The sequence below is a fragment of the Huiozyma naganishii genome, chromosome 2 (genome assembly GCF_000348985.1).
Source record: "Huiozyma naganishii CBS 8797 chromosome 2, complete genome".
NCBI lineage: Eukaryota > Fungi > Ascomycota > Saccharomycetes > Saccharomycetales > Saccharomycetaceae > Huiozyma > Huiozyma naganishii.
In genome coordinates this window covers 780,455-803,688 of record NC_035923.1, presented here as the reverse complement: position 1 = coordinate 803,688, position 23,234 = coordinate 780,455, and the positions used below count along the sequence as shown (strand labels likewise).

At 47.9% G+C, this 23,234-nt stretch overlaps 13 protein-coding genes across 13 annotated transcripts; 2 read left to right on the top strand and 11 right to left on the bottom strand.

Moving 5' to 3' along the window:
• Positions 1-92: 92 nt before the first annotated feature.
• PFY1 (profilin) lies at positions 93-663 on the bottom strand (the record flags this gene model as incomplete). Its single annotated transcript, XM_022606404.1, has 2 exons — positions 93-460; positions 651-663. 2 exons carry the CDS (start codon positions 661-663, stop codon positions 93-95), a joined length of 381 nt encoding a protein of 126 aa, XP_022463103.1.
• A 288-nt stretch (positions 664-951) lies between these two features.
• Positions 952-2,343, bottom strand: LEO1 (Paf1-complex subunit LEO1; the record flags this gene model as incomplete). Its single annotated transcript, XM_022606403.1, has 1 exon — positions 952-2,343. The coding sequence occupies one exon, from the start codon at positions 2,341-2,343 to the stop codon at positions 952-954; it is 1,392 nt and encodes a 463-aa protein (XP_022463102.1).
• Positions 2,344-2,773: 430 nt separating this feature from the next.
• VPS74 (Vps74p) lies at positions 2,774-3,808 on the bottom strand (the record flags this gene model as incomplete). The annotated part of the gene is made up of 1 exon (XM_022606402.1): positions 2,774-3,808. The coding sequence occupies one exon, from the start codon at positions 3,806-3,808 to the stop codon at positions 2,774-2,776; it is 1,035 nt and encodes a 344-aa protein (XP_022463101.1).
• Positions 3,809-4,097: 289 nt separating this feature from the next.
• Positions 4,098-7,886, bottom strand: UBP2 (ubiquitin-specific protease UBP2; the record flags this gene model as incomplete). Its single annotated transcript, XM_022606401.1, has 1 exon — positions 4,098-7,886. One exon carries the CDS (start codon positions 7,884-7,886, stop codon positions 4,098-4,100), a length of 3,789 nt encoding a protein of 1,262 aa, XP_022463100.1.
• Positions 7,887-8,141: 255 nt separating this feature from the next.
• Positions 8,142-8,855, bottom strand: CAT5 (putative monooxygenase CAT5; the record flags this gene model as incomplete). Its single annotated transcript, XM_022606400.1, has 1 exon — positions 8,142-8,855. The coding sequence occupies one exon, from the start codon at positions 8,853-8,855 to the stop codon at positions 8,142-8,144; it is 714 nt and encodes a 237-aa protein (XP_022463099.1).
• Positions 8,856-9,046: 191 nt separating this feature from the next.
• On the bottom strand, positions 9,047-10,408 carry BCS1 (bifunctional AAA family ATPase chaperone/translocase BCS1; the record flags this gene model as incomplete). The annotated part of the gene is made up of 1 exon (XM_022606399.1): positions 9,047-10,408. One exon carries the CDS (start codon positions 10,406-10,408, stop codon positions 9,047-9,049), a length of 1,362 nt encoding a protein of 453 aa, XP_022463098.1.
• Positions 10,409-10,573: 165 nt separating this feature from the next.
• On the bottom strand, positions 10,574-11,278 carry IAH1 (isoamyl acetate-hydrolyzing esterase; the record flags this gene model as incomplete). Its single annotated transcript, XM_022606398.1, has 1 exon — positions 10,574-11,278. One exon carries the CDS (start codon positions 11,276-11,278, stop codon positions 10,574-10,576), a length of 705 nt encoding a protein of 234 aa, XP_022463097.1.
• A 223-nt stretch (positions 11,279-11,501) lies between these two features.
• RGA1 (GTPase-activating protein RGA1) lies at positions 11,502-13,898 on the top strand (the record flags this gene model as incomplete). The annotated part of the gene is made up of 1 exon (XM_022606396.1): positions 11,502-13,898. The coding sequence occupies one exon, from the start codon at positions 11,502-11,504 to the stop codon at positions 13,896-13,898; it is 2,397 nt and encodes a 798-aa protein (XP_022463096.1).
• Positions 13,899-14,080: 182 nt separating this feature from the next.
• Positions 14,081-15,799, bottom strand: ADE2 (phosphoribosylaminoimidazole carboxylase ADE2; the record flags this gene model as incomplete). Its single annotated transcript, XM_022606395.1, has 1 exon — positions 14,081-15,799. One exon carries the CDS (start codon positions 15,797-15,799, stop codon positions 14,081-14,083), a length of 1,719 nt encoding a protein of 572 aa, XP_022463095.1.
• A 297-nt stretch (positions 15,800-16,096) lies between these two features.
• Positions 16,097-18,775, bottom strand: AFI1 (Afi1p; the record flags this gene model as incomplete). The annotated part of the gene is made up of 1 exon (XM_022606394.1): positions 16,097-18,775. The coding sequence occupies one exon, from the start codon at positions 18,773-18,775 to the stop codon at positions 16,097-16,099; it is 2,679 nt and encodes an 892-aa protein (XP_022463094.1).
• A 262-nt stretch (positions 18,776-19,037) lies between these two features.
• ORT1 (Ort1p) lies at positions 19,038-19,949 on the bottom strand (the record flags this gene model as incomplete). The annotated part of the gene is made up of 1 exon (XM_022606393.1): positions 19,038-19,949. One exon carries the CDS (start codon positions 19,947-19,949, stop codon positions 19,038-19,040), a length of 912 nt encoding a protein of 303 aa, XP_022463093.1.
• A 267-nt stretch (positions 19,950-20,216) lies between these two features.
• On the bottom strand, positions 20,217-20,876 carry KNAG0B04090 (putative haloacid dehalogenase-like hydrolase; the record flags this gene model as incomplete). The annotated part of the gene is made up of 1 exon (XM_022606392.1): positions 20,217-20,876. One exon carries the CDS (start codon positions 20,874-20,876, stop codon positions 20,217-20,219), a length of 660 nt encoding a protein of 219 aa, XP_022463092.1.
• A 662-nt stretch (positions 20,877-21,538) lies between these two features.
• Positions 21,539-23,234, top strand: VPS17 (retromer subunit VPS17; the record flags this gene model as incomplete). The annotated part of the gene is made up of 1 exon (XM_022606391.1): positions 21,539-23,234. A coding segment is annotated over one exon (1,696 nt), but the record flags the coding sequence as incomplete, so codon positions are not given.

The window sequence follows — 23,234 nt, the reverse complement described above, 5'->3', positions numbered from 1 at the left end:
GCTATGGGATTCTTTTGAGGGGTGATCAAACCACTCTCTTTTTTCCCTCTTCAATTCTTCGTTCTATACCATAAAGTTTAAACAATATAAACTTAGTATTGAACGCTGATCAAGTAATCGGCTAGCTGTTCCACAATCTTGGTGGCCTCACCGGCTTGAACAGTTGGTGGGTAGTGTGCCACCAGAATTGTTTGCTTTGTTCTCACGCAAATCACACCTTCCGCATCGTGTCTCCCATAAATACTTCTGTCGTCGGCCCTCAAAAACATGAACTTCTGGCCTTGGACGTGCAGCCCGTTGCTTTGCAAACCGGCTTGGTTGTCAAAGCCAGTGACGATCGCAGAGATCTCGTTTGGTTGCAAAGTCAGACCACCGGAAGTAGCCCAGACAGAGTCACCGGCTCTGGAGTAGATAACGGCCTTGTCGACCTTCCCAGTCCCCAGTAAATTATCAGTGTACGCTAAAAGAAAGAATAGAAAAAAGGGCAAATCCCGTCTCGTTGTTAGTAAACATGAATCTTCACACGATTGTCAACACTGACAGTGCTTAACAATGTTTCCACAATGTTCTCTTCTAACAAACCATTCTCCCATCGGTACCTATTCAAAAAGAAGGAGTGGAAACTGAACGACGAGCGCACAACAACATACCTTGCCAAGACATATTCCGCAGTTGTAATTTACTTTATTTATGAACTTCTTAATAAACTATCCAACAGACACTCAATTGATCCACAAGAAAGTCCACAACACAATCACAACACCTCTCCCCACCCCCCAGTTCATGTGATGTGTTCCTTCCCAAATGCACCGTTTACAGCTTTTTCGTTATATAAGAAAATAATGCGCAAAAACGGCCGCTTCCTCGGTGATTTCCGGGTGACGGTTCCTCTGGGCACGGGTCTCGCAGGTCCGTCCGTACCTCAGCCCATGGGACCCTCTGTGATTGAGGTCACTCGTCTTCATCGTCTTCGTCGTCGATCACAGCAACTTTCCGCCTCTTTTCCGGGGACTCTGCGGAGTCGTGGTCGTTCTTGTGCATCAGATCTGAATTTCTCTTCGCTTCGGTCAGTCGCTGTGCGTTGGCTCTTTCGCGCTCTTCCTCCTCCGCACCTTCCTCTTCCTCCTCCTCTTCTTCTTCTGCGTCTTCTTCTTCCTCTTCGTCCTGGAACTCATCCTCGTCTTCGTCGTCATCCACTAGGAAATCGTCTTCTTCGTACTCGTCCTCCCTCGATTTCCTGCCGACCATGCGGGCCGTCCGGGGAGTGCCATGCCAGCTACCTGCTGAGCCCGATCTGGGCCCACCAATTGTCGTGTCAGGGGATTCGGCGAGTTCCTTCTCCCTCAACTGCCGTCTCCTTCTCTCCTTGAAGATCTGGCCTTGCTTCCGCTCCAGCTCCTTCTTCTCAATTTCTGGGTCCACAGACACAATGTACGTACCTGGACCGGCACTCTGCATGACGTTTCTTCTCGCGACAGCTTTGCTCAGCTTTTGGTGTATCTTGGAACTCGTCGACGTTGGAATGAACATGAGCGTCTTGTTGACAAGCCCACCTTCAACACACTGCATTAACTCCTGCTGGTCGTGCGATACAGTCAGGAAAGTGTTGTCCGTGTCGTTGATGAGGATATCCGTGTACTCGTTGCCCAGTTTCAAAGAGTACGAGCCGTCGGACCACTGCACTATTTGCGTGTTCGATTCTTTGAACACGCTCTGGTTTGTGTCCCTCGAGTATCTCCATCTGACGGTGTTTTCGTCTATCAAACGGTCGCCGAGACGGTCCTCCTTGGACAGCGAGCCGTCCAGTCTGTCTGCGACTTTGCCCTCGAAACTGGTAGGGTCGAAGGGCGCCGGGTCTATCATCAAGAACGGTGGAACTTTGGCCACGTATATGTCGTTGGTCCCAATGGCATCGTCTGGCACAAGCTTGTACGGGACAATGTGCTTCACCAATTCCACGTTGGCCTCCTTAAACTCGTGCTCCGCTTGCTCCGTATCCGACATGTCGACATCCTCCCCGTAAAACTTCCTATTGTACATTTCCTCCTCCTCATCCATATCAAGACGCTTCCTCCTGGGAGAGCTTCCAGTTACGTCGTCGTCGTCGTCACCTTCATCTTCATCGTCACTGCCGCGGCCACCGTCCCCAGCAGCAGCATTATCGTCATCATCACCAAACAGGTCGTCCATCCCTGCATCTCCACCCTTATCACCATCTACAGTGGCCCCCGCGGTATCAACGTCCTCTCTTGTTGTTTCCTCCATCTGTGTTGCGGACTCTTCCTCTCTCGTATCAGACCCTGTAGCAACACTATCAACGACAGCTGACTCTTCCTGTGACATACTGTGCCCACGTTTAAAATTTGATGCAATTGGCACGGTGCTCGTCCAGTAATACCTCCCGTCAACGTGCCCCGAACAAGAGCAAGCGATCCAATCTGTTCAAAGTGACGAATTCTTCAAACGCATTGGAAAATATTCATTTCTTCAAGATTTTCCACAGAATTTTGGTAAAGTTTTGGACGGTCCAATTCCGTGTGACATGTCGCACTTGGAGTCGATGCGGGCGCCTCGCTGGGTCTTTGGATACCACTCACAGTTGGTAAAGTTCTAGAATGAAGAAATTCTATATTTGGGTGGGTGGATTAATAATCTATGTAGAAGAAAAGGGCCACACCTCTGAGACACACAGCTGGGTGGTTCTGGAGGGATCCCTTAATGTTCCCGAGTTTCTTGTTTGTATATGAGCAAATGTGTGTTGAAAACACGGCTGCTATAGCAGCATGTCCATTCTCGAGAATACCTCGATGACACCGGCGACTACCTCCAAGTAAAGTGCTGAATTGGGCGACTCGTCTACTTCCCGCTGGGCCTCTTTGTTCAAGTTGCATGATATGCCGCTGTCGCCCTGCTTTTCGAGGTCGAACGGGTACTGGCCGAACTTCTCCAGGAGCTCCTCCGCTCTGGAGACCGCACGGTCCCGCTGTTCGTAATCGAGCGACGAGAGGACGTTTTCGAGCACGCTGGCACCGTATGTACTGCATACGAGCGCGACCGTTCTGATATATTTGAAGGAGGTCGACTCTGGAAAGTAACTGTTAAAGCTCAGCTCCATGTTTCTCGAGACGACAGTGGAAAGTATCCTTCTCTTGATGGCCTCTTTGCAACTGGAGTCTGTCACTGGGTGCGTGGCCATATCGAACAAAAAGAAGTTCTTCATCTCGGTGCGCAGCACCCCCTTGTCCACGAGCCCCTTCGCGAGCCGCTCCCTGACCTGCTTCAGTTGGTAGTTAATTTTCATCAGGTTCCACGTCTCCCCACTCAGCAGGTCTATCCAGTTGGCGATTGTCAACGGCTCGTCGTTCTTCATCAGCTGCAATGTCTCGTCCAACAGCACCTCCCCAGTTTTTGACCCGTCCACAACTTCCACGAGCCTCTCGGAAATATCAAACCTCTTCCTCGCAGAATCGTCCAAAATACGGATCTTCTTCCTCAGCGCCAGCTCAATCATTATGCACCCGCGCAGCGCGTACGATATATTGTCGTTCCAGAAGGACAGGTACCCCTCCCGGTCCCGCAGCCCCATCAAAAGCACTTCCTCCATGAGAGTCAATTTAGGGACCGTGTAATTGTCTCTCAACTTCGCCTCCTCCGGGTCATAAGCAACTTTGCGGGTCGGCCCACTGGTCTCCTCGTACTCCTCAGCATCGTTAGACGCAGACGGCGCGGCGGCAGTCTTGCCACCAGACACGGTCTCCCCCTCATTGGAATCCGACCTGTTAACCCTACGCCGCTGTAAAGTGGACATTCTGAATCAGAATTGAGAACCAAAAAAAATAAGGCTAGGAAGGTAGAGTTACTAACCTGTATGCCCTTTCCTCTTGCACGATCCCAGAACGGACAGCGTCAGAAACAAACACACACACAGCGCAATTGCAACAACTGTTCAACAAACTGAACAAACTGCCCAGTAACGAACACCAGTCTCTGCAATGAAAGAAAAAGAACTCAAAAATTGTATCGCGCTGGTATTAATTTCGTTGCGGTCGTTCGCAGTGATTTCAGCGGTGGCTGGGACGACTCAGTGGACCGGTTCGTTACCGCTGCGTGTTGTCGATGATTCGGTGTAAGGGCTCGATGTCTTGCTCGTGCGTCTGCTTCACGAGTACGAGGAAGTACGGTGTCGCGTTGTTCCCCTCTGTGAAGTTGAACACTTCCTCCTCGGGCACTTCCGAGACGGTCTCGTCGTTGTACTTGCGCCAGATCCCGCTGTTCTTGAAATCCTTCACGTAGACCCAGTAGTGGCCGTAGCTGGCCTCCCCGCGGTGGATGAACACCGCGAACAGCGAGTACCCGACTTTCTGGAAGGAGTCGAACTGGTGGTCGATCTGCGTTTCTAGCTGCCCGATCTCCGTATACAATTGCACCAGTTCTTCGTCGATGCTCGCGACCATGTCCGAGAGCCCGGATACCACTGCGGTCTGGTCCTCACCACGTACAGAGGGGACCTGTTCGAGGAAGTCCGATTGGAGCATTTTCATCGTCTCTGTGTACGCCTCCTTGCGGGAGAGACCCATATCGTTTCTGGATAGTAACTCCTGTTGACGAACTTTGCACTCCCGCAAACGTGTCTTCAATTCGGAGGTCTCGCGTCTCTTGGTCAACATAACCGGGTCGTCCGTGGCCGCGTATCGGTCCATGTACAACGTACTGTTGAAGGGGATCGGTTCGATGGACTTAAACGGCATGAACCTCTCCCTGTCGTAGTACACCCTCTGTATCTGGATCTGCAAAATCGTCGGGAACTCTGTAATCGCCACAGTCCTTCTCACGTCTCCGTACTCCTCCAGTGTAAGATACTCCTCCATGAAATATGAGTCTAGTGCATCGTATATGTCCTTCGGGTGATCACTCACATTGACCAATAACGATAAAAACCGTTCGTACTTGGAACGAACGTCCGTCGAGTTCGAGAGCGGAACAATATCCTGTCTAGTCTTCCCGTAGAACAAGTGCTTGATGAGATCGTACTGCTCGTTGTCCTCGTCCAGTTTGATCGGATCAGACGCACTCTCTAACTGGTACAAAACGTTACCAATACACTCGGTAACGTCCTGCTGCCTGCCCAACTCCAACGCGTTCTCCAGTTGATCGGAACCAATCTTGGCCACTTTCGTGGAACTATTTATCACCTCCTTGGCCAGTTTCATTTGGTCTACTGGGACATCAGCCTCTACAGGTGCCAATAATCCAGTATCGTCCAATTGCGGTTCACCAGCCTCGGTCATCGTCACGTCTTCATTTAATGGCATGTCGGTCAACGGCGCATCGGTATCCTTGCCATTCAAACTGAAGGTTCCACCACTCTCACTTGCGATGCCGGAGCCAGCGTCAAATTCAACCTCGATGTTACTGGGGGAGAAAGCCAAATATGCCAACTCCTGAGTTGGAGACACACACCTGGAGTTACTGAAGATCATCCCGTTGAACAAATCTCTCAGTTGGTAGGTAAACTGGATCGATCTCTCAACTTCACTAGCACAAACCTGCCTACCACCTATTCTCCTATTTATCTTAGCATCTGTATCAGTAGCCTCAAAACTTTCAGTCGTACTTTGGTACGAGCATATGTAGTTCCTCAATGGCGCAATAGCAAAATAGTATTGTAATAAAGAGTTCAAGTAGCATGTGTTCCCGATATTGTTCAACCCAATGGGCCAGTTCTCTACAGGCAAACATGACGGATCAATTAGACCCGTTGTTAGGAAATGAGATATTAATTTCGAATTCTTCTCAATGCACAGTTTCAGTAATGCAGCCTTTAGTGATAAAAACTGGTCGTACTCAACCAAGGGTTCATCGTTCCATTTTTTTTGGAATATTTGTAGAATCATTTCATCGCTGGCATTTTCGTTCACTTGGATAATAGCTAACGCTTGTTCGTAAGAATACTTCTCAGGACCGTAGAAGTCTTGAAATTCGGGACATTCTTCGATCAAGTAATTGAACAGCGCCATACTCCTTTTGTTGATCGCAATGGTGTACAGAGCCCTGATACATTCAATTTTCAACCCTGGGGAATCGTTCACCTTGATACTGTACGCAGTTTGAATGATATCGTCATCGACAGACTCATCAACTTCCAGTTCGTTATATGCTTGTGACACTGTTTTGTAAGGTTCATGATCAACGTAAAACTTGACAAACCGATTGTCTTTAAATTTGGCAAGAACTCTCAATGCATTCTTTAGGTCACTGAGATGACTTGTATTTTGATTGGAGATTTGCTCGTGCTTGTACATGGACAACAAAAGCGAAATATCCAGCTTGTTAATGTCTATTGCAGCCGGATCCAGTTTAAAAGCGCGCATGGCAGCCTCCAGCGCTTCGTGCCCAACAATATTTTGTTTTCCACAATAGGCTAGTAGTTGATACGATCCCTTCCTGTTGGCAATGAACTGTATTGCGTCAAAGTATATTCCAATGTTGCCTTTGTCAATAACACTGTAGGTTTCATAATTCATGATAATATCTCTGTCGTTATAGTGGTAGGATGCAGACAAAGCAATGAAGTGATAATTGGTATCCCACATGTAGTTTTGATCATTGCTGTTGAGGAAAGCGTTCTTCGACTCACCGAATAGTTGATACAGCGGTTTACTGGTATTTTGCACAGCAATACCGCTTAACGATTTGAACGATTTGGAGCTCGCCGCTAGCTTAGACCTTTGTGTGTTGTCCACCACTTCGATCATCAGTTTCGCCCAGAAGATCAATTGCAGACATTTCCTAATGTAACATTCCTTCATCTTTCTGACTTTCGGATCCATGATATAGGTCGTGAAATTAGGTGGCTCGTATTCGTCCTCATCATCCTCGTTTTCCCCCGGTAGCAGAGTAAACCCATATCTCTCAGTCAGCCAATTAGCATTCATGTGGGAATTAAGAATCGGATTACTGGCCTTTATTGTTTGCAACGGTGCCGAAGGGTCCGTCTTATTGATTGGATTTTTGAAAGTTTTGTACAAGGTATTCAAACAGTCAAATTGGTTAGGGATGTCTTCCGGATTCAACGAGTCCAAACGCGAGCAAGTGTCCACGTACCTTTTCCTAATCCCATCCACGGTGAAGCTTTCGATTTCCTCTGAGGTATTAAACTCTGGGTGGAAGATCTCGATCAGTACCAGCTTGTTAGTATCTGACGAAACGTAGATAGCGTAATCGATCAATCGTGTATCTTCGGGATCGAATGTGCCCAAATCTTCTTTATCGTAAGAGTGCAAACTGTCAACGGAGAAAAATTGTGAGACACCGGCATGTTTCTTGTACAGTTCCAGCTGTGATCTTGTCTTCACTGTGACCTTTAAATGAAACAGTGGAGATCTCACCACATCATCGGTAGATTCGAAACTGGAGCTCACGTTAAGCAATACACCTAGAAATACTTGCAGTTTGTTGTGTTGCGGACAGGACACTGAGCTGTACTCGAACTTTGTCTGGAAAAGTACCTGATCTAGTAGCGACCCTAGTATGGACACATTTTGCAGTTGTTGTCTTTGCTTTGAGTAAATAATCGGCAGCAGCTTGAGGATACCTTGAGATTGTTCCGACAAGAGACACTGGCTCTGTCCATTTAGACTTAAATCACACAGGATATCATCGATCAACCGGTCCGATGTCTTCATCGGAGACCCGTTCTTCAAGTCTGTGTATAAAAGATGCTTACCATCGTCAGGTAATTGGTCAGTGGGGGAGACACTCTTCAGAGAAGACTCCATGTCAACGTCAGTATCCCTCGTATTGTTGGAGTCCTCAACGGATCTCGTTTCCTCCGAACTTCCCCTGTTAGCGGGATTCAAAGTGGCAAAGTTTATAGACTCGCCCATGTTCTTATCGTCTTGCAGCATTTTCCCCTTCGGTGCGTTCCAACAAAATGGTTCAGCGGCTGGACAGTCACTAAGAGGGATAATGTGGTAATGCGATCAGGGGGGACGACGACAACCTCCAGACCAAAGCGCCATCTGAGCGCCAACTGCGCAACGGTCAAGGATTCATTAGCGATACAAAATCTAAATATAATATAAACCCACGAATGGCTAATTAGATGGTCAGGGAAAGCAAAGTGCAGCTCTTAGCACACGTCAGATCCTTTCTGCGCCCCAGATGGCCAGCCGACAGACCCCCTTGATGGTCTCCGTAATCATCATGTAGGGGACCGCGAGCCGTGAGTCGTGCTTGATGGCGGTATCCAAGTGTTCCAGCTCTTGATCTCTGAACAGCTTGACCTTCGCGGTGAGCGACTGTACCTCCTCAGGGACCCCGCTGGTACCGTCTGCCTTTCTCTGTTCAAACTGGCTGTCCAGACAGCGCAATTGCTCATTGTAGTGGCCGCCAATGACGGTTTCAACAGCCTCTGTACATGCCATTGCGGCCTCCGGGGAGATCAGAGCGGTACCAGCCCCCATAGCGACTGCGCCGACTTTCCAAAAGGGAGTCAGCAAGGAGGGTCTCACTCTGTGTTTGATCTGCAACGCATTGAACGTGTCGTGGTGGAACACCTCTTGCTCCCACATGTGTTGCAGAGTGGGGCGCAACTCCGGATGTCTCCTGCTGAGCACGAATATCTGGCCCTGGTAGATGTAATTTGCACCCAGTTCACCAGCTTGATTCACCCTGAGAGCTCTGTCCAGGTACGCCCTCTGTGCCTCCGATAGCGGTTCGAACTTAGACTCCTGCAAGGCATTACCCCCAGCTTTCAGTGTCCCCTTCTTTGGAGTCGCCCTTAGCGCATTGAGCGACGAGAAGGCACGTACACCCACAGGAACACTCTTGAGAAAATTGCACTGTGCCAGCATTGTGTGTATCACGCCAGTTTCACCAGACGTTCCCTCGTCTCAAACTCAAGGCAGAAGAAGGAAGTCCGTCCAGTGAAGTTGTTGTTGTTCATCAGGAAATTTGGGATTTTATGCCCTTGTTGTTCTTGATAATATATATGTACAGGTACGACATCGTATACGTATGATGGTGGTGTGTGTATGTATTGGCCTCAGTGGATCGTCGTTGGTGTCGAGAGAGATGCAATTGAGTCGAGTGCCGCTTGTGGTTTGTCCTTGTTCATTACAAACAGGCCCTGTAGCTGGGCGGTGCTCACCTCCGCCTTGAGATCTCTGAACTTGGTAGAGAACTCGCGACACAGTTGCGTTTCCCCCGGGTAGAACTTCAAGAACATTTTCTCCACCTGGTACGGTGTCGCATTGGCTATGAGCACTTTGTAGTCTATTCTTCCCGGCCGCATTATTGCGCGGTCCAGCTTTTCTGGGTGGTTGGTAGTCATGAATGTGATTGTCTCCTCGGAGGAGGTGACGCCGTCTAGTGCGTTTAGAAGCCCGCTGAAGGTTACGCTGGAGTGGAACCCTGTCTCCCCCGTCTGGCTTCGCTCATTGAACGCTGCGTCGATATCCTCCAACAAGAGTATACTGCGCTCGGGCATGTTGTTCATTAAGTGGTTCAGTCTGTCGTCCGTCAGGTTGTTCTCTGACAGGTTCAATATGCAAATGTTGTAATCCAATTCACCGGCCAACGCCTGTATGAAACTTGTCTTACCAGACCCAGGTGGACCGTACAGGAGGTACCCGCGTCTGTATGGGATACCTCTGTCCGAGTACCATTTCCCGTTCTTCATGAAGTCCAACACATCCTCCAAAATTTGCTCCTTGATTCCTTCGTCTAGAACCACGGAGGGGAGCGCCCGCTTCGCCTTCGGTTGCCCGAATTTCCGCCATTCGGGTCCAAACGATGTATATATCACCGTCTTCCCCTCGTTACTTCTCAGAGCTATGCTCTTGGCCTCGTTCAGAATCTCGTCAAACAGGTGTCTATCCCTATACAGTGTCGTCAGTGTTACTGTTTCGTAGGGGGAGCTGTTGACCAAGTCAATCATCCGTCCGGACCTTTCCCTCTTGATCGCGATCAGTGCTCCTCTGTACCATATCCAATGGGACCCTGGGCCTGGTACCAGTGAAAACTTCGTGCTGATTGCACCGTTATCGTGCTGTATGTAATTGGTACGCACGGACAGATGTTTCGACACCCGTTTCGGATAGCGTGCCATCCAGTCCAGGAACCACGAGTACGACTTGTCCTTCGACTGTATCTCCAGATCGACAATCATCTGCTTGTAAACGACACGGCTCAGCTTGATCACTCCTGTTCTAGCGAGCGCCAATGCGGACCCTAGGACCATCAACCCACCACCAGCGGCAAAATACGGATTGTTAGCCATTGACTGCCTCACCATGTGTGAGATCTTCCCCTTCAACGAATCGTCGTCTACAGGCAGTGCGACGGGCAACGCCTCCAACGCTGGGTTGGAACCGGCTACTGGATCCTTCCCTGGGGTGTCTACCATCACTATGGACGCCAATGCAACCTTTCAGACACTGTTTGAACAGTTTTGGAAGGCCCTCTTCATCTGATACAGCACCTTCAACTGAAAATATCAGTATATATAGTATATATTGATATGTTGCATATGTAAGGGAAGGTGACAGGGCGATTGACGTTGTGCTGCTGGTTACTCAAAGATGTTGGACCCGTCCTCCTTCACGTCTCGCCAGTAGGGAAGTTTGTACGGGAGGTTACTCGCCGACAGTTCTGGGTAGAATTCGTCAATCACTCGGCAAAGTTCGTCGTAGTAGATGCGGTAACCGTCGCCTGACAAGTGGAGTCCATCTGCCAAAAGGTCCTCGCATTTGTGCTTCTTTTGCTCCGAGAACGCTTTGTACAGGTTTACAAGGGGTATGTTCTCGCGCTGTGTCCAGTCTACCAGAGATTCAGCATACAGTTTGAACTGCTCGTTCGTGCGGACGTACCCTGCGCTGATCTCCTCCTGCCGGGACGCATCCCACGTCCCCCGATCAATGAGCCCCGGGGAAACTACAATTGGTTTGATCCTGCGATCCTGCAACATACGCACCATTGCCTGCAAGTTCTGAACGTACTCGGCCACGTCAACGCGCTGATGCCCGCCCAGACAGGCGTCGTTCGCACCAAAGAACACCACAGCCATGACAATGTTCCCGGACTCGCTCGAGAGCAGCTTCTTCAAGATACGCACCCCCCATCGCGAATTGTACCCGGAGAACCCGCGCTGGACAACGTCCAACTTCCGAGTGTACGCATTAGTGAGCGCGGTCCCAATGCTGAACTGTTCCGGATTGAAGGCAAACTCAGTGATCGAGTCACCAAACAACAGAAGCTTGTCGTACTGCAGACTCATTAATTGCAACTACGGTGAACGGTGCCAGACGATTGAAGTACAACTGGTGGTTGCCCCAGCAACGCATTCTTCTTCTTCTTTGGCTTCGAGAGACATTTCTCCCAAAAAATCGATGATTTTCCGAGATCGAACAGCGATGCCTGATCTCGACTGCGTCAGAGCGTGGACTGTGTCTCTGCTTCTGGTACTGCCGCTTTGCTGTTGTGTGGGAGTCCGTTGAAGTATGACTGTGCCCAATACTGAAGCTATGGGTCACGTCGCGATGCCTACGAGCGCTGATCAAAGTGAGCAGTACGGTGTGTCGCTGGTGGAAGATGGGGAATTGCCTACCTGTGTCAGGTGCAAAGAGAATATCACCGTTGGGCATGCGTATGAGCTTGGTGAGGACAGGTGGCACACGCACTGTTTTACGTGCTACCGTTGTGAGAAGTCGCTGAGTTGCAATTCGGATTTCCTCGTGTTGGGTACCGGGGCGCTGATCTGCTTCGAATGTTCCGATTCCTGCAAGAGTTGCGGCAAGAAGATCAACGACCTGGCTATAATTCTGTCCTCATCCAACGAGGCGTATTGCTCGGACTGTTTTGTCTGTTGCAAATGCGGGGACAACATTAAAGATCTACGGTACGCGAAGACGAAACGGGGGCTTTTCTGTTTGACGTGCCATGAGAAACTGCTAGCCAAGCGGAAACATCATGAGGAGAAGAAGAGACTGCTGAGGCAGAAGACACTTCCAGGGATCCCAACGGCGGCCAAGAAAATTGAAACTGTCACGGAATCAGAGTCGCGTCTTAGATCACGTCCCGAACCGCCATCACTCCTCCAACTACCGCAACCAGGGATAGGGGAGACCAAGTCCGAAAATAAATCTGATAACGTTCCTCCAAGATCGCCAAACAGGGGAGTGGATGCTTTGGTATCACCTGCGAAAGTGCATAAACTCTCGAGATCTGGCAGCGGCTCCTCAACACCAGGTACGAGTGATCAGAGTGTGAGAAAAGGTAACCAGGAGGAAAGTACCGATACGAAGGTAGTCTCTCAGCAGCTTGAAAAGCTTCAGGAGGGGGAAACAAACAGATATCAGCAACAGACCATTTCCCCTGATGCGAAACGCATCTTGAACAAAACGCCATTAAAAAATTCAGAAGCTTCAACTGAGTCGAATGCTCGTGATAGCGGTAAACAAGAAGTCAAATTGTCTCCAGAAAGTATCTTAGACTGCGAATTTGACGATTTCGAAATTTCACTGGACATTCAATTGGATTCACCAGAAGGGGGCTCCGCAGTTTCCCAGGATGAAAATAGGCACCCATCAGGCGGGTTTTCCCCTACTACAAACGGAATCGATGGTGAATTTGTCGAACAACATGTGATGAGTACAGAACTGAACAAAGAAACACCCAGATCCACGGCAGATAGCAATGCAAACACAATGACCACTGGCAAGCATGAAGAACATCTTTCAAAAGAAGCAGGTCAAACTGCAACGGCAACAAACGAAAAACCTGAACCACCTCTTGAAAAACTAGACGAAAGAATCAGTGATTCCAACAGACTTCTGAAGAACCTAGAGAGTGATGTTCATAGATTGGAAACGAGAAGAAGTGAGTTGAATACCCAAGTAGAAGCTATCAGTAAACTCAAGGAAGAACTACTAGTGCAAGTGAACGAATTGCAGGAAGAAATAAAGAACTCAAAACAGGTATTAGGGAAGTCTTTGGAGAGACCTAAACCAATTTCTACCCATTCTGACTCGTTTTCCAGTGACGATTCTCAAACCAAGATTATTTCCACAGCCAGTTTAGCTAGGCCCGCTAACAAGCCCAGGTTTTGGAAATTCTTTTCCAATAAACAGCAAAACTCCGGGATGGCCTCCTCCAACGGCTCCAATGGCGCGAACCAGGGGGGCATACTCTATAATTCTTCTCAAATACGAAGAACCGAAGTGGGAGGTAACGCCAAATCGAGAAATAAAACATTGTTGCAACAAAATCAAGGTAAAATAACTCCTGCATATCCAGATCAGTTGTTCGGTTCCACACTGATACAGAGGTGCATCTACGAAAACCAACCCATGCCATCCATAATAACAGTGTGCATACAACATATCGAGTCGAGCGAGGAATATCTCAAGACAGAGGGGATCTACAGAAAATCCGGATCCGAACTAACTATTAAAGAAATTGAAACACTGTTCGCATCGACCCCACCAACAGCTAACATAGACCTCTCGCAGTACGACATTCATGCCGTAAGTGGCCTATTGAAGAGGTACTTGCGGAACTTGCCAAACCCTGTCATTACTTACCAGCTATACGAACCTTTGATTGACTACATCAGGAACTATAATATGATTCTAGACACGAAAAAGAAGTTACAAGGGCTGGTAGATTTACTGAGAAGCTTGCCCAAGGAGCATATCGTTGTCTTGAAGGCGCTGAGTGCACACATTAATTTAGTCACTACATTTAGCGAAGATAATCTGATGAGTATAAAGAATCTGGCCTTAGTTTTTACACCCGGGATGATAAGAGATTATACCGGTGAAAGGGAAATTCTGGATATGGGGGAGCGGAACTTTTTAATGGCGTTTATTTTGGAGAACCACGAGGATATCTTCTGAGTCTGCTATGGCCCAGAGACGGTGACAATCCTGATCACATAGAAACAGGGGTAGGGACAGGTTTTTGGACATTATGTATAATATCAAAATTATTTCGACGCTGAAAAGAACAGGAAGCAATGAAAATCCTCTATCATGCTATGTACTGAGGGACTAAATAACAATAGTGATTATTAACGTTTTCATTTCATGGACGATAAGTACTCGTTGTAGCCAACGTTCTCCAACTTTTCGGCTTTTTCCAAAACTTCTTCCTCTTGCTTTAACAAAAACTCCTGCATTTTGTGGAAGTAAGAATTGTCAGATACACCCAGTATCCTGACAGCCAACAGCGCAGCATTGGTACTGTTATTAATTGCCACAGTAGCGACAGGCACACCTCTTGGCATTTGAACAATGGAGTGCAGTGAGTCCACACCACCTAGATTGGAGCCCTTCACGGGGACACCGATAACAGGTAGTGGAGTCATAGCAGCCACCATACCGGGCAAATGTGCTGCTCCACCTGCACCGGCAATGATCGCTTTTATACCACGGTCTGAGGCCTCAATGGCATATTTCGACATTCTGTGAGGTGTTCTGTGAGCAGATACAATAGTGACCTCAAAGCCAATTCCAAACTGCTCCAGTATTTTACAGGCAGCAGACATTACTGGTAAATCAGAGTCAGACCCCATTATTATACCAACCTGTGGCGTTTTCTTACCCATGGCGTCAACTCTTGAAACAGCTGAGATTGTAACGGGTTTAGAACTAGAGCCTGTGACATAATCCAACCTCCTCTGGCATTCCTTCATCGATGACGACACTATGTTAATATGGCCAACTTTACGGTTAGGCCTTGACTCCTTCCCGTACAGATATACGGAGGTACCTGGCGTCTGCAGAGCACGTTCACAAATTTTCAGTTCTCCATTGGGAGTATGCTTATCGCCCAACAAGTTTAACATTATAGCATTTGTAACGCACGAGTTCATGGCCGTAAACCCCTTGGGCATTGGAAGGTGTAAGACAGCCCTTATGTGTGCTTCGAATTGGGAAGTGACACACGCATTGATTGTGAAGTGGCCCGAGTTGTGTGGTCTGGGTGCAATTTCGTTGATTAGTAGTTCGTCAGTCTCCAACAAAAACATCTCGACACCAAAGATACCGCAGCCTGGGAAGGACTTGATCGCGTTTTCCGCTAACAAGGCCGCCTTCAACTGCACGGAATCCGACACTCTTGCTGGGGCATAGCATAGGTGGCATACGTTGTTCCGATGTATCGTCTCCACAACAGGGTACGCATGTACACGATCATCCACGGAACGAACAATCATAACAGCAAGCTCTTTGACAAATGGAGCCCATTTTTCAGCGTACAAAGAATTGCCCTTCAACGCGTCCAGCGCTGCATCCACTGAATCTTTCCCACTAACTACAAAATTACCTCTCCCGTCGTATGCAAAAGTTCTCGATTTCAGCATGTATGGGTACCCAAACTTTTCCCCAATAGCAAGTAATTCCTTCTGAGTGTTTTCCTTAACGGCAATCGACTCACTGACCTGGATCTTATTTTTGATAAGATGTTCCTTTTGTCTGTATTTGTCCTGGATCAACTCTATCGTTTCCGGTAGTGGGTAGATTGCTAATTTAGGAAATTCCTTTTGCAGACTCTTCAAAGTTGGAACGTCTACATGTTCAATTTCGATTGTTAGCACATCACACTTAGCAGCCAGTTTCCTGATATCATCCGAATTAGTAAATGAACCATCGACGTGGTCGGTAGAATTCGTAATTTGCTTGGCAGGCGAGTTTGGTGCATCCAGAACCAATGTCTTAACATTCAGTCTGTTTGTAGCCTCAACGAGCATCCGCCCCAACTGGCCACCACCTAGAATCCCTACTGTCCTTGAATCCATGATAATGTACTGCCTTCTTTGCTATTATGTTGTAGTCTTACCACAGATTTTTCCTTGGAAGATTCCGCTTGCTTGATCTGCGTTACTGCCAATACAAGTAACTCCCTCACAGTAGCCAACCCGTTTATATACCCACTGCGTTGCATATCCGATGATGGCACCTGCTGAAGAAGTCACCTTTAGATTGCAATTCACCGTTTAAAATGACGAAACAAGAAATGGAAAACTGCCGTCCGTTCTGCACCGGGAGGAGTCAAGCAGCGCGCAGAGGAGAAGTCAACCAGACAGCGGTCCTGTTCACTCGGCAGCATCGAAGAAGAACGTGCTGCCATCGTTGGACGCATCGGCTACAGCTGATGCAGCGGACTTGGGCCGCGCGGTAACTATACGATCTGTACTCTGATGATCTTGTCCTTTAATCGGCGCAGCGATCTCATGCTGGGCCATTTCCGAACCGTTTTCGTCCCCCGAGGCTCTATTGCTGGACGTAAAGGAAAGGTTTGGCGATGTCGGAAGGAACATTCTATCCGGTAGATCTGGTGGGATGCCCAAAAACACCGCTGAATACGAGTTTCGAGACTTTTCTGTTGCAGAAGTATGTTGCGGACTCAAATGACTCTTGTACCTTTGAAACTGAGAGAGCACTTTGCTCGGCAGATAGTTGGACACAAGGAGACTTCCAGCTGGTCCACACTTCTCAATGTCGGAAAATATCGTGAATATGTATGTCTTGATCTTGTCAATCCTTTTTTCGACCACGGGTGAGCGGCCAAACCTAAAGTTTTCGTTGTTTCTGTTCACGGATTCGGCAGAGATGGAATTTCGCGAAGGGGTGAAAGAGTTGTTCGTCTCCCTGGGGATACGGGGAGACCCAGATTCAAAGACACTTTGATTTCTATTGATGGACAAAAGGTTTTTGAACGAGTTGGATCTTGAAATTTTTGATGTCCTAGAGGTGTGTATCGATGGGGATAAGTACGCAGGGTTGCCGCTCTTCGTTTTGTCCTCGAGCATTGAGATGAATTCTGAGAGGATTGGGAACGCCGTGGAATATGCAAACTTATCGATAAATGAAAGACCTCTCATTTCATCTTTTGAATATACATCATTGTAGAATTTTACCAAGTCTATCTCCGCAAAATCTTGTTCTAAGATGTCAAAATTGTTGATACTCAGCTGTGGGAAATTGATAACAACATTGGCTAATATTTGCCTATTTTGCTTTTTATCATGGTGAGACAGCACTAATATATCCTTAAGGTTATCATACACGGCAGAAATGGTATTGTATAACTTTTCTGTTCCATGTGTCGGGTCATTCAGCAACAATTTCAAGTCGTCCATATTTTGCTGAAGGGACAGGAAAAAATATAAGAATTTCCTTGAGCTGTCATGAAGGAAATATGGGAATACAATAAAATCCATAAACTTCTCGTAATATGCGGCGACAAAGTCATCACGCTCAATAAAATACTCCTTGTCTGCACCATGTGGGAGGTCCTGCAAAACACGCAGAATTTGAAGTATGCTTACTCTTTTCAGTGTGTTGATCACAGTATCGTTGTCATGTTGACCCACCTTCAAAAAACTTAGAAATTTGGACATTAAACTTACTGGTCTATACCCGGGTGTCAAGTAATTGAATCCACGCGCCATGGGGTTTATGTGATACGGTTTTTTGGCTAAAGCATTTTTGATGTTTGTGGAATTCACTTTCCACTCTTTCTTTAAGCTCAACTTATTTTTTGGAAGATGCGACGAGTAGAGTTCCCCCGTATCCATGTCATAATAAAAATTCCATAAATCCTCTTGAACTTTCATTATTGGGTTTGCTGTACCGATAATGAGTAGCAATGGCCGGGTTTTGCCAATGTATTCCCTGAGGGATACCAACATGGAAACGTCTACATACGGGACTATCACGATCGGCCGCTTGATTAATGAACAGTAGGAGGAACCATTTTTGGACAGTAGAGTGGGAATTGGGTTGGACAGACATGCCAAGCTTTGTGTTAGTTTATCCTTTGTCGTCTCGGAACTTATTAAAACTTTCCAAGTAAAATTATCCGAATCGTCGGCGTCCATGTGTTGGGGTAGTTGTGCAATAAATTTTAGAAGGAATGGTAGAATGTTTCTTTGATAGTCTATGTCCGTTTCTATCCCAGACCACAACTTCAAATTGGCCTGTAATGGAATTTTGGTAAATATTGGCGGTAATTTCTCTGTGGTGAAAGTGTCAAATTGATATGAAATAAAGTTGTTGTGGAAATTTATCGAGTTACCGTACTTATCCTGTTTTGGTATCTCAGATATTTGCAAAGTTTCTTTTAGGACATTGCTTTTTTGGTTATCGAATATCTCACTGACAATATCTTCATTATCGAGTGAGTGAACCATAGTTTGAAATGCGATGTCATTATGAATCGTTTCTACGAGGCTTAGATCGACGCTATTAAGTAAATCAAAAAATTCTTTGAGTATTCGTAGTTCGATTTTGTAGTTTTCTCGCTTCATATAAAAATCCAAGAATATTATTAGCAAAGGTTTGAAGAGGATAAAGTTTCTTAATGTAGTACCTATAGCTACAGATTTTATGGAGGCACCCCTGGAATTCTGCTCATCAGGTATTGCGCAGTGGATACTTAGGAAGTAAAGACATTCTGTTGTTTCCGTGCTGCAATCATCGTACACCTCAGGAAGCAATCTGTATGAATAGTTTGATTTATGCAAATACATGATAAAGACGATAAAATCGGGGATTAGTTGTCGTCTTTCTGAATTCTCAGGTATCATCAAGTTGGCTATATGATTAGTTGGGTCGAATATCGTGCCGGAATCTGGAAATTTTTCGTCCCCGGATAAAGATCCGAGATTAATCTCTTCTGGGTACTGGTGTCGTACGACGGGTCCCAACTTATTATCAAATTCTGCAGCCAGTATGCAGCTAATATTCCTCTCTCTATATTGACTGTTCATGTTTTGCGGTGGTAGGTCCCGGCACCTTCCGATTGGTGTTACCAGTTTCAGTGGAAAGGTCCCTGAACTTTGTGGGCTGATGGTTATATTTTTGTTTTTTTCAACATTGTATGATTCTTTTTCGATCTTTACCTGAAATGGAACCGAAGTGCTCTGCTGTACTTACTGAATGTGCTAGCGTCCTGTTCCTTCTATACAATATATATATCCCTGTTACTCAAATGGTTTGCCTGGTTCATTTGTCTGGAGGTCTCTGCCTTTCCTATATGAGTCCTGACAATTTATCGTGTGTATAGAACACGATGGCGTTTGATGGCAGACACCGCAGCAGCGTAATAGTGACCCCCCTGTAAAACCCTGTGAGACCAGTGTACCGAGTTCTTAGCTCTGTTACGGCCTCCTTGAAGCTGATGTGCTCTGTTTGCATCAGCGACTTCACAGTATCAACAGGGTACATCAGCCCGTTAAAGCAGAACCCTGCCAGGCCACCGCTAACGAGCAGTTGCCACGAGTATATCACACCCTCGTTAGACGCTTTGTTGGTCGCCCGCCATATTCGACCCAACAAAATAGAGCTTTTAGTATCTCGTATACGCCGAACCAGATAACGGTACCCACGGACTCCCTTATGAAGGTCCCCAACTTGACCCTGCCAGAGACCGGCTAAACCCTTCTGTTTCAATATACTCTTGACTGTACTCAACAGCGATGTATTTCTGTCCCCATGTTCGTCGTCGTCATACATGTCGTCGTCATCATCGTCGTAAACGGGCCGCCCCAAATTCGATACTTGCAACTTGCATTTAATCAGTTCTACAGGGGTCAACACCAGGCTTGTACACGACCCTGACACGGCACCGGATATCAAAATTATGTAAACTTTAGACAGTGACGTGAACGCCTCCAGGAACTTATAGCACTCGTTGTAAGATGTGAACAGCGTGGCATACTCCAGCGCCGCTCCCAGCAGCGGGGACTCGATCCCCTGGTAGAACCCCGTTAGGATCCCCTCGTTTTTATACGTGTATTCGATACACGACCACGTTGTCGGGAACACGTTCGACCCGCTGGTTTGTAACCGGACTTTTACCGTGTCGAACGGATAATCTATCAACTTCCCTATACACCCGGCCACCAGACCCGCAAAAAATACTCCCAAAAGTGCCCTGTACATCGTAGACCTCGGGGGGGGGGGTTCAAACTAACACAAGCAATCACTATTATCCCCTCTCTATTAGCCCCAGAACGAACCCTTGCAGTTGAACTCTTTGCTCATCGAGAGGTCAAATTTTCTCTGAAAAAAAAAAACTCTTGAGGTAGAAAAAAAAACCAGAAAAATGTGTCAATCTCTTCGAGAAGAGCTTACGTTAACAGTTTTATTGTATTGTGAATGTATTGTGTTTTGGGGTGCGTATATATCGATTGTGTAGTGGGTGTGAGGTTACACGGGGGCTGGCGACTCTGCAGCGCTGTGTTGCAGCAGTGGGACGATTTCCGCGAGGGTGTCGACGGTGACGTCTACCAAATCTGCGTGTTCTGTGAGCAGGTGCTCGTTGATTTTGTTCTTCAGCAGGACGGTGACGCACCCGGCGGACCTCCCGCTGCGCATGTCGTCGAAGGAGTCGCCCACCATCATCATCTCCGCTGTATCGACGCCCAGTTGGCTCGCTATGTGGTGTAGCGGGTCTGGGTTCGGTCTTTGTGGGTCTAAATCTCTCGTGACTATCAGATCGAATTGGGACAACTCAGCAGGAACAAACCTCCGTATGAAGGAGTCCACTGGGGTCTGTATATTTCTTGTGCATATGCTCTTGTATACACCGTTCTCCGTCAAATATTGCAGCAGCTCAGTGAGCCCAGACTGCGGGACCATCTCGTGCATGGCTTTGACCTCGACGTCGTGGATCGCCTTCTCGGCCTTGCGCTTCTCCTGGACGGTGGGCAACGCGTCTATGAAGGTCAGGATGTCGATCTTCGTGTCCGTGCAACCAATTGCATCACGCATCGCGGGGAACATCCACGGCTGCGGCAAACACAATGTGCCGTCCATATCAAACGTCACGGCCCGGATAGCCCCGCGTGCGTCGCTTGTCCTCGTCATTGCAGCAATACCTCTCGTGAGTGACTTCAAAAATGGTGCTGGTGCCTTCCAACAGTGCATAAAGTCAAAGGCAAGCAGTGATATGAGACGATCAAACACAACTTCACCAACTTCGCCACCACGTAAAGAGATCGAGAGATAGACGACTTTCTGGAATTTGACCCAACAAAAACATCGAGGTTACCTCTTTATAGGGTACGGCACATTGACCGTTGCGTTTCTCTAGTAGCAGGGTGGATGATGCACTGCGGCAACATTGAGCCGTTGGTCGTACTTGCTATAGTTACTGTAGCTGTGTGCATCTGTGGGTCCCGTCTCGGGGAGAGCACAGAGATCTACGATAAGCAGATGCTGTTCAGTTTCTAAACTGGAACGTTGCAAGTGGAAGGGGGGGGGCACGCACAAGTTTTGTAGACATATATAGATACGTGGAGAGACGGGCCATCGTAGTGCTGAAATGTACACGCTAGTGACTTGTCCTGCCGGGACTTGCAAGTGGGTCAGTCTCATATAGGCGTTAGTGAAACGAAATTAATTATCAAAAGAACGAAATGGGCCCTTCCCTCCACTCGTAAAGTGTGTAAGGTGTACAGGCCCCTTCGTTGTGTACTCTGCAGTGGATCGGAGTGGGTTGGGTTGTCGTTGAGTTACAGTTGTGAATTATGGCGTCTGCAGTTCCCTATTACAGTTACGAAGACGATGAGGAGGACAACCCCTTTGCCTCTGCTGCGAGCAACCAAAATGCCTCTGTCGTGATTAATGCTGCTACCGTGGTCTCTGAAGACAGTCAAGCAGATGCGGCTGCTGATACAGTGGATGGAAGTGCCGTTGGTGGTGGTTCTGTTGGCGTTGTTGGATCTGATCTGACGGTTTCTTCGTCGTCACGAACCAGCGAGGGCGAACCACCAGCAACACAGAGTTTGGAAGACGACACGAAACTGATAACGGAACGGGAGCAAGCGAGTAAGTTCAAGATACTGGTGAAAGTTGTCGCATTGGAGAGAACAGGGTCGCTGAGTAACAAACGGGAAAACCCAACGGTGGTGTTCCATTGCTCAACGACACTGCCCACTTTCCATAAACAGCAGTACAAGGGCGTCAAGAAGACGATGGATGAGTTCAGGCGGTACGTGGCGTATCTGAACAAGGGGATCACCGAGTCGTTTATCCCCTCGTTACCCAAACCATACACGAACTACGGGATCAATAACCAAGAGGATTACGATAAAACGGTCAAGAACCTTCAGGGATGGTTCGACCGTGTGGTGAGAGATCCGCTGATCTTGAGGAACGAGGAGCTGGCTTTCTTTGTGGAGAGCGATTGGAACACGTACACCCCGATAAAGGCTGTGAAGAACCCTCCGGTCTCCGGTCTTAAGAGGAGGACTTTGAAGCAGCTGGCACCGCCGTACGACCAGGTGGCCGCGCTGGCCGAGTTCAGGCCGCTGGTGAAGAGTGTATACCTGGCGTCGCAAGCGTTGCAGGAGAGATTGGTCAAGATCAACAAGTGCAGACGGCTGTTGACGCAGGAGGAGAGTTCGATGGGGGCCAACTTCATTGGTCTCGCCGAGGTGTCCGACGATGCTAGTGTCAGGCGACTTTACAGTCGGTACGGGAAAGTGATGACCGCCGTGGGCGATGTGGGGAGTATATTAGCGACGATGGAGCTGGCCACACTCTACGATGGGTTGGATTGGGTTGTCGCCGATGCTTATAATATCAAGGAGAGCCTGACGAATAGACACTTTACCATGCGAGAGTTGATACAGGCACAACAGAATTCTAAGACGAGACAGGAGAGCGCACGGAAGCTACGCAATAAACGGGACATTAGCCCGCTGAAAGTGGACGAGGCGCTTCGAAACTTGAAACTCGCTACGAAGACGGAGCAAGAGTTGACGCTAAAATTACGAAGAACCACGGCGAACATGCTCATTGAAAGGAACCAGTGGGTTAAGTGGTACGAGTCGTGGATGCACCAGTGTGTGAAAGAGTTTGTGTTGAAGAAAATCGAGTACGAAAGGAAGAAGCTGGCCCTGTTGGAGAGGGTCCGGTCAGATGTGAGGAACGCGGACTCCATGGGCGGCCTCTCGCGGCTCGGCCGTGACCACAAAGCGATCTCCGAGCGCGTCAGCGATGACGTGTCCTTCAACTCGCAGAGTGTCGACGGGGATAGTTGGACAGGGGAGACCCGCAACCGGGGCAAACAAGAGATTGATGAGATACGTCGCACGGCGTTCGATAAAGAACTAGAAGAAGAAGGTGGGGAACCGCGCACCGGGAACGCCCACAATGGCCTGGATGTTACAGACACGACAGACCCTGCAAAGTCCCTAGACGCACGGCACGCGGCCAGTG